This window comes from Bombina bombina, chromosome 1 (assembly GCF_027579735.1).
Source record: "Bombina bombina isolate aBomBom1 chromosome 1, aBomBom1.pri, whole genome shotgun sequence".
NCBI classification, from domain to species: domain Eukaryota; kingdom Metazoa; phylum Chordata; class Amphibia; order Anura; family Bombinatoridae; genus Bombina; species Bombina bombina.
This window is the reverse complement of record NC_069499.1, coordinates 889,477,815-889,487,603: the sequence shown is the minus strand read 5'-3', so window position 1 is coordinate 889,487,603 and position 9,789 is coordinate 889,477,815. Positions and strand designations below refer to the sequence as shown.

Sequence of the window (9,789 nt, the reverse complement as noted above, 5' to 3'; positions counted from 1 at the left end):
GGTGTATACACCGGTCAAAGCTGTGTGGTCCGGATTTTATGTAGTGGCGATGTGGGTCTGATTCATTACTTATGTGCGTAACATGTTAAGGAAAAAACATGGCGCTCACCTGTACATTGCGCCACTGTTATTCATGGCTGCCTCCCTCATCCGGCTACTGTGTCAGCGCACTCAATAAGCGCTCGGGTGGTTGTTTATCCCCTAGGGTGGATCCGGGTCTGAGTTGCGGAGGGCAAATTTGGCACTATAGCGGCTTTTCTCTTCAAGTGATTAGTGCCGGTCCTTGCTTGAGTCTGATGGCGCTCCTTCAAGTGCAGTGTTAATGCACACTTCACTCCTCTTTTAACAAGTTGTCTCTCTGCTTAAATAAGCGCCATAGTCCCAGAGCATCTTTTTGTAATAAAAATTGTTAATAAAAAAAGGCTTTATTCCCTAACTGTGTCTAAGAATTTCAGAGCTTCACAGCTATGCGGCCATTTCAGTCCATGGTCGGCTCCGCCCCCCCCACCACCCAGAGTTTTTACATAAGCTGATGACTTTACAAGCCTGATGATGTCTGATGATGTGCAAATGACTTCTAAAGTAGTTTGATGATCATCAAATGTCTCAAGGATGATCTCTAAAGTAATCCTGTTTGTCTTGGGCATCTACCCTCTAAATGAAGATTCATTCGCTTGCTTTGAATGAAGGATAACCTTGATCAACTTCCAGACACATTAAACTGACCTTGAGCACAGGGTACAAATGTGTCAGCTCGCATTATACATCGCCATCTGAATGAAAATGGACGCTGTGGTAGGAGACCCAGGAAGACCCCATGCTGACACAGAAACATAAAAAATCCAGATTGGAATTTGCCAAAATCCTTTTGGGAATATGTGCTGTGGGCAGATTAAACAAAATTACAACTTTTTGGTGAAGTCCATCATTCTACTGTATTCAGAAAAAGAAATGAGGCTTTTAACGAAAATAATACAGCCGAACATGGTGGACATTTACTGATGTTTTGGGGTTGCTTTGCTGCTTCAGGCACTGGATGTCTTGACTGTGTGCATGGCATTATGAAATCTGAACACTACCAAAGAATTCTGTGGTTTAATGTAGGGCCTAGTGTCAGAAAGTTGGTTCTCCGTCAGAGGTCATGGGTCTTACAGCAGGACAATGACCAAAGCACATGTCAAAAAGCACCCAGGAATGGTTTAAGACAAAGTGCTGGAGGGTACTGAACTGGCCAGCAATGAGTCCAGATCTCAATCCCATAGAGCACCTGTGGAGAGATCTCAAAACAGCAGTTCGGAAAAGGAACCCTTCCAATCTGATAGATCTGGAGCAGTTGACGAAAGAGGTGTAAGAAACTCATTGATGGTTACAGGAAGCAATTGATTTCAGTAATTTTTTCCAAGTGGTGTGTTACCAAATATTAAATTGAGGGTGCCAGTAATTTTGTCCAGTCCATTTTTGGATTTTTGCGTGAAATGTTTCAGATTTAGATTGTTTTTTTTCTCCACTTTTTTGTGTCATACCAATACAAACAAAAAAATAAACATGAGAATACATTTGTAATTGCAACAATTTTCCAAGCGAAGTGGTGCATTATCTGACAGAAATGCAGGGGTACCAATATTTTTGGCCATGACTGTATATCATTTATTCTCTATGGTGATTTCCTAATTATTTTATCTGAAAAATTTTGCTTTGTATTTAGTAATTTGTATAATGTCTAGTAAGCAGTATTGCTATTCTTTTAGATGAGTGGCGTCTTTACTTTTGTTGACCTATGTTGCCCTGTGAAATTCCACTAATGTATATTTTCCTTCTTAATACAAGGAGAGTCCACAGCTTCATTCCTTACTGTTGGGAAATGCTGAACCTGGCCACCAAGAGAAGGCAAAGACATCCCACCTAAAGACTTAAATACCTCTCCCACTTCCCCCATCCCCCAGTCATTCTTTGCCTTTCGTCACAGGAGGATGGCAGAGAAGTGTCAGAAGATTTCGGAGTTGTTCCTCAAAAAAACGACCTGCAAAAACATTTTCACTTAAAAAATATTATTGCAGAAAATGAAAAAACGTTCTGCCTCAGGGTATATAACTATCTCATATGGGGATTTGTAAGTAACACTGAGATTTGCTGTACATTTTTTAATTCAGATACTGTATAGTAAGCTGTACTGCTATTAGATAAGCTGTGTGCAGTTTCTACTTCTGTAGACCAATGAGACTTGTGAATATCCTATAGTGTATGTATTTATGTGTGTACATTTAGGAAGTTTTTCTTATTATATGTATGCTATGTTTTATTTGGAACCTCAATAAAAAATAATTCTAAAAAAGGAAGTAAGATTTGAAAATAATGACCTTTGAATCCATTAAAAAATGTTTATAGGATTACCTGTTTCTAATAAGTGACCTTTGCGATATTTTCTTCTTTAGCTTATCGCAAATGCAGTCATCTTCCTCTGCGGGAATCTCATGGGAGCTTTCCACAAACATCAGATGCTTGACGCATCCCGCGACTTGTACAGCTACACTGTGAAATGCATTGGGATCAAAATGAGGCTGGAGCTGAAAAAGAGGCAGCAGGTGATGAACCTTCCATGTGGGCCTGCATTTCTGTCTATATAGATGCTTTAGTAGATCATTCAATATAACCAGTTTATCTTCTCAACCAATAGGAGAGCCTGCTGCTTTCAGTTCTTCCTGTCTATATTTCCATGGAGATGAAACTGGCTATCCAGGACAGACTAAAGGAAACCAATGATAACCGCCAGCCGGACAAGAACTTTCACAGCTTGTATGTGAAGAGACATCAGAATGTTAGGTGGGTGATCACTGAAGCCTGGGAATGATGGGTTTGCTAACAAGTCTGATATTACATTTAAAATGTAATTTACTATTATATATTTAAGCAGCAATGCACAAGCTGGTGATTGGTGGCTGCACACACATGCGTCTTGTCATTGGCTCACCAGATGTGTTGTTCAGCTGACTCCCAGTAGTGCATTGGGAGTTGGCTATAGCTATTTAACCCATTTGTAGAGGTTAAACTCATAGCCAGCAATAGTACAGTAATAAAATGCATTAACAAATTAAAACATTTCATTTTTCCACTGCCATGTCCCTTTCAGTATCAAATTGTTTGACATATATTGCCCATATTTTTGCAATATCGCTTTATATCTTGTGATAGCCGGGGGTTATATTGCCCTCTAGATTTTACGAACATTGCAGAATCATTTAAAACATTCTAGCATACTTTGACTTTTCTAGCTTATGATTAACTATTTGTTTGCAGTACATTTGATGGTCAGAATAATGACAGATTCCCTTTCTGACTGAGACTGAGCTATGCCACCATGTGGAGCTGGGGTTGGAGGTAGCAGGAGGGATTTAATATAATTGCCATGAACAGTTGAAGTGAAGTTGAACACATTTTTATCCACTTGATATATATTGTTAATTATGTACTTCATTACAAATGAAGCAAAGCATTTATAACTTCACTTTGTATGCAAAATTTGCATTGTTTACAGTTCAGAGACATACCCCTTGAAAAAGCCACTTGGTTATATTCATTTATCACCTTTCCTACGGCCAGTTAGAAGCAATCACAGTATAGCATGTAGCAGGGTCACAATTATGGATCCATCAGGATGCACTTTATCTCTACTGGGGGCAGGTGGAAAACAATGTTAAAGGGCCATAATACCCAAATGTTTAAACACTTGAAAGTGCTGCAGCATAGCTGTAAAAAGCTGACTAGAAAATATCTCCTGAACATCTCTATGTAAAAAAGAAAGATATTTCTCCAACATAGGTGTGTCCGGTCCACGGCGTCATCCTTACTTGTGGGATATTCTCCTCCCCAACAGGAAATGGCAAAGAGCCCAGCAAAGCTGGTCACATGATCCCTCCTAGGCTCTGCCTACCCCAGTCATTCTCTTTGCCGTTGTACAGGCAACATCTCCACGGAGATGGCTTAGAGTTTTTTAGTGTTTAACTGTAGTTTTTATTATTCAATCAAGAGTTTGTTATTTTGAAATAGTGCTGGTATGTACTATTTACTCAGAAACAGAAAAGAGATGAAGATTTCTGTTTGTATGAGGAAAATGATTTTAGCAACCGTAACTAAAATCCATGGCTGTTCCACACAGGACTGTTGAGAGCTACTAACTTCAGTTGGGGGAACAGTATGCAGTCTCTTGCTGCTTGAGGTATGACACATTCTAACAAGACGATGTAATGCTGGAAGCTGTCATTTTCCCTATGGGATCCGGTAAGCCATGTTTATTACGATCATAAATAAGGGCTTCACAAGGGCTTATTAAGACTGTAGACTTTCTGGGCTAAATCGATTCATTATTAACACATATTTAGCCTTGAGGAATCATTTTATCTGGGTATTTTGATATAAGATTATCGGCAGGCACTGTATTAGACACCTTATTCCTTAGGGGCTTTCCCAAAGCATAAGCAGAGCCTCATTTTCGCGCCGGTGTGGCGCACTTGTTTTTGAGAGGCATGGCATGCAGTCGCATGTGTGAGGAGCTCTGATACTTAGAAAAGACTTTCTGAAGGCGTCATTTGGTATCGTATTCCCCTTTGGGCTTGGTTGGGTCTCAGCAAAGCAGATACCAGGGACTGTAAAGGGGTTAAAGTTTAAAACGGCTCCGGTTCCGTTATTTTAAGGGTTAAAGCTTCCAAAATTGGTGTGCAATACTTTTAAGGCTTTAAGACACTGTGGTGAAAATTTGGTGAATTTTGTACAATTCCTTCATGTTTTTTCGCAATTGCAGTAATAAAGTGTGTTCAGTTTAAAATTTAAAGTGACAGTAACGGTTTTATTTTAAAACGTTTTTTGTACTTTGTTATCAAGTTTATGCCTGTTTAACATGTCTGAACTACCAGATAGACTGTGTTCTGAATGTGGGGAAGCCAGAATTCCTATTCATTTAAATAAATGTGATTTATGTGATAATGACAATGATGCCCAAGATGATTCCTCAAGTGAGGGGAGTAAGCATGGTACTGCATCATTCCCTCCTTCGTCTACACGAGTCTTGCCCACTCAGGAGGCCCCTAGTACATCTAGCGCGCCAATACTCCTTACTATGCAACAATTAACGGCTGTAATGGATAATTCTGTCAAAAACATTTTAGCCCAAATGAACACTTGTCAGCGTAAGCGCGGCTGCTCTGTTTTAGATACTGAAGAGCATGGCAACGCTGATACTAATATCTCGGAAGGGCCCCTAACCCAGTCTGATGGGGCCAGGGAGGTTTTGTCTGAGGGAGAAATTACTGATTCAGGGAACATTTCTCAACAGGCTGAACCTGATGTGATTGCATTTAAATTTAAGTTGGAACATCTCCGCATTCTGCTTAAGGAGGTATTATCCACTCTGGATGATTGTGACAAGTTGGTCATCCCAGAGAAGCTATGTAAAATGGACAAGTTCCTAGAGGTGCCGGGGCTCCCAGAAGCTTTTCCTATACCCAAGCGGGTGGCGGACATTGTTAATAAAGAATGGGAAAGGCCCGGTATTCCTTTCGTCCCTCCCCCCATATTTAAAAAATTGTTTCCTTTGGTCGACCCCAGAAAGGACTTATGGCAGACAGTCCCCAAGGTCGAGGGAGCGGTTTCCACTTTAAACAAACGCACCACTATACCCATAGAGGATAGTTGTGCTTTCAAAGATCCTATGGATAAAAAATTAGAAGGTTTGCTTAAAAAGATGTTTGTTCAGCAGGGTTACCTTCTACAACCAATTGCATGCATTGTCCCTGTCGCTGCAGCCGCATGTTTCTGGTTCGATGAGCTGATAAAGGCGGTCGATAGTGATTCTCCTCCTTATGAGGAGATTATGGACAGAATCAATGCTCTCAAATTGGCTAATTCTTTCACCCTAGACGCCACTTTGCAATTGGCTAGGTTAGCGGCTAAGAATTCTGGGTTTGCTATTGTGGCGCGCAGAGCGCTTTGGTTGAAATCTTGGTCGGCTGATGCGTCTTCCAAGAACAAGCTACTTAACATTCCTTTCAAGGGGAAAACGCTGTTTGGCCCTGACTTGAAAGAGATTATCTCTGATATCGCTGGGGGTAAGGGCCACGCCCTTCCTCAGGATCGGCCTTTCAAGGCAAAAAATAAACCTAATTTTCGTCCCTTTCGTAGAAACGGACCAGCCCGAGGTGCTACGTCCTCTAAGCAAGAGGGTAATACTTCTCAAGCCAAGCCAGCTTGGAGACCAATGCAAGGCTGGAACAAGGGAAAGCAGGCCAAGAAACCTGCCACTGCTACCAAGACTGCATGAAATGTTGGCCCCCGATCCGGGACCGGATCTGGTGGGGGGCAGACTCTCTCTCTTCGCTCAGGCTTGGGCAAGAGATGTTCTGGATCCTTGGGCGCTAGAAATAGTCTCCCAAGGTTATCTTCTGGAGTTCAAGGGACTTCCCCCAAGGGGGAGGTTCCACAGGTCTCAGTTGTCTTCAGACCACATAAAAAGACAGGCATTCTTACATTGTGTAGAAGACCTGTTAAAAATGGGAGTGATTCATCCTGTTCCATTAAGAGAACAAGGGATGGGGTTCTACTCCAATCTGTTCATAGTTCCCAAAAAAGAGGGAACGTTCAGACCAATCTTAGATCTCAAGATCTTAAACAAGTTTCTCAAGGTTCCATCGTTCAAGATGGAAACCATTCGAACTATTATTCCTTCCATCCAGGAAGGTCAATTCATGACCACGGTGGATTTAAAGGATGCGTATCTACATATTCCTATCCACAAGGAACATCATCGGTTCCTAAGGTTCGCATTCCTGGACAAGCATTACCAGTTCGTGGCGCTTCCTTTCGGATTAGCCACTGCTCCAAGGATTTTCACAAAGGTACTAGGGTCCCTTCTAGCTGTGCTAAGACCAAGGGGCATTGCTGTAGTACCTTACTTGGACGACATTCTGATTCAAGCGTCGTCCCTTCCTCAAGCAAAGGCTCACACGGACATCGTCCGGGCCTTTCTCAGATCTCACGGATGGAAAGTGAACGTGGAAAAGAGTTCTCTATCTCCGTCAACAAGGGTTCCCTTCTTGGGAACAATAATAGACTCCTTAGAAATGAGGATATTTCTGACAGAGGCCAGAAAATCAAAGCTTCTAGACTCTTGTCGGATACTTCATTCCGTTCCTCTTCCTTCCATAGCTCAGTGCATGGAAGTGATCGGGTTGATGGTAGCGGCTATGGACATAGTTCCTTTTGCGCGCATTCATCTAAGACCATTACAACTGTGCATGCTCAGTCAGTGGAATGGGGATTATACAGACTTGTCTCCGAAGATACAAGTAAATCAGAGGACCAGAGACTCACTCCGTTGGTGGCTGTCCCTGGACAACCTGTCACAAGGGATGACATTCCGCAGACCAGAGTGGGTCATTGTTACGACCGACGCCAGTCTGATGGGCTGGGGCGCGGTCTGGGGATCCCTGAAAGCTCAGGGTCTTTGGTCTCGGGAAGAATCTCTTCTACCGATAAATATTCTGGAACTGAGAGCGATATTCAATGCTCTCAAGGCTTGGCCTCAGCTAGCGAGGGCCAAGTTCATACGGTTTCAATCAGACAACATGACAACTGTTGCGTACATCAACCATCAGGGGGGAACAAGGAGTTCCCTAGCGATGGAAGAAGTGACCAAAATCATTCTATGGGCGGAGTCTCACTCCTGCCACCTGTCCGCTATCCACATCCCAGGAGTGGAAAATTGGGAAGCGGATTTTCTGAGTCGTCAGACATTGCATCCGGGGGAGTGGGAACTCCATCCGGAAATCTTTGCCCAAGTCACTCAGCTGTGGGGCATTCCAGACATGGATCTGATGGCCTCTCGTCAGAACTTCAAAGTTCCTTGCTACGGGTCCAGATCCAGGGATCCCAAGGCGGCTCTAGTGGATGCACTAGTAGCACCTTGGACCTTCAAACTAGCTTATGTGTTCCCGCCGTTCCCTCTCATCCCCAGGCTGGTAGCCAGGATCAATCAGGAGAGGGCGTCGGTGATCTTGATAGCTCCTGCGTGGCCACGCAGGACTTGGTATGCAGATCTGGTGAATATGTCATCGGCTCCACCTTGGAAGCTACCTTTGAGACGAGACCTTCTTGTTCAGGGTCCGTTCGAACATCCGAACCTGGTTTCACTCCAGCTGACTGCTTGGAGATTGAACGCTTGATCTTATCGAAGCGAGGGTTCTCAGATTCTGTTATTGATACTCTTGTTCAGGCCAGAAAGCCTGTAACTAGAAAGATTTACCACAAAATTTGGAAAAAATATATCTGTTGGTGTGAATCTAAAGGATTTCCTTGGGACAAGGTTAAGATTCCTAAGATTCTATCCTTCCTTCAAGAAGGATTGGAAAAAGGATTATCTGCAAGTTCCCTGAAGGGACAGATTTCTGCCTTGTCTGTGTTACTTCACAAAAAGCTGGCAGCTGTGCCAGATGTTCAAGCCTTTGTTCAGGCTCTGGTTAGAATTAAGCCTGTTTACAAACCTTTGACTCCTCCTTGGAGTCTCAATTTAGTTCTTTCAGTTCTTCAGGGGGTTCCGTTTGAACCCTTACATTCCGTTGATATTAAGTTATTATCTTGGAAAGTTTTATTTTTGGTTGCAATCTCTTCTGCTAGAAGAGTTTCAGAATTATCTGCTCTGCAGTGTTCTCCTCCTTATCTGGTGTTCCATGCAGATAAGGTGGTTTTACGTACTAAACCTGGTTTTCTTCCAAAGGTTGTTTCTAACAAAAACATTAACCAGGAGATTATCGTACCTTCTCTGTGTCCGAAACCAGTTTCTAAGAAGGAACGTTTGTTGCACAATTTGGATGTTGTTCGCGCTCTAAAATTCTATTTAGATGCTACAAAGGATTTTAGACAAACATCTTCCTTGTTTGTTGTTTATTCTGGTAAAAGGAGAGGTCAAAAAGCAACTTCTACCTCTCTCTCTTTTTGGATTAAAAGCATCATCAGATTGGCTTACGAGACTGCCGGACGGCAGCCTCCCGAAAGAATCACAGCTCATTCCACTAGGGCTGTGGCTTCCACATGGGCCTTCAAGAATGAGGCTTCTGTTGATCAGATATGTAGGGCAGCGACTTGGTCTTCACTGCACACTTTTACCAAATTTTACAAGTTTGATACTTTTGCTTCTTCTGAGGCTATTTTTGGGAGAAAGGTTTTGCAAGCCGTGGTGCCTTCCATTTAGGTGACCTGATTTGCTCCCTCCCTTCATCCGTGTCCTAAAGCTTTGGTATTGGTTCCCACAAGTAAGGATGACGCCGTGGACCGGACACACCTATGTTGGAGAAAACAGAATGTATGTTTACCTGATAAATTACTTTCTCCAACGGTGTGTCCGGTCCACGGCCCGCCCTGGTTTTTTTAATCAGGTCTGATAATTTATTTTCTTTAACTACAGTCACCACGGTACCATATGGTTTCTCCTATGCAAATATTCCTCCTTAACGTCGGTCGAATGACTGGGGTAGGCGGAGCCTAGGAGGGATCATGTGACCAGCTTTGCTGGGCTCTTTGCCATTTCCTGTTGGGGAGGAGAATATCCCACAAGTAAGGATGACGCCGTGGACCGGACACACCGTTGGAGAAAGTAATTTATCAGGTAAACATAAATTCTGTTTTTACCTCAAAAGTTCCTCAGTAGCCACCTCCCATTGTAAAGGATTTCTAAGCAGCATATTAGTATGTCTGTCCTAGGACAGCTTAGGGGATGAGCCTCGTGAACTCTCATATTATTTCACC

General features: G+C 42.8%; 1 protein-coding gene across 3 annotated transcripts in view; it reads left to right on the top strand.

Annotated features, from left to right (window-relative positions):
- The window catches only part of ADCY7 (adenylate cyclase 7), a 722,067-nt gene that overhangs the window by 447,589 nt on the left and 264,689 nt on the right, over positions 1 to 9,789 (top strand). For all 3 annotated transcript variants that reach the window (XM_053699557.1, XM_053699558.1, XM_053699559.1), the window contains 2 exons: positions 2,433 to 2,582; positions 2,675 to 2,820. In XM_053699557.1, the coding sequence (XP_053555532.1) occupies positions 2,433 to 2,582; positions 2,675 to 2,820 (296 nt within the window). The remainder of the gene's footprint in view (positions 1 to 2,432; positions 2,583 to 2,674; positions 2,821 to 9,789) is intronic.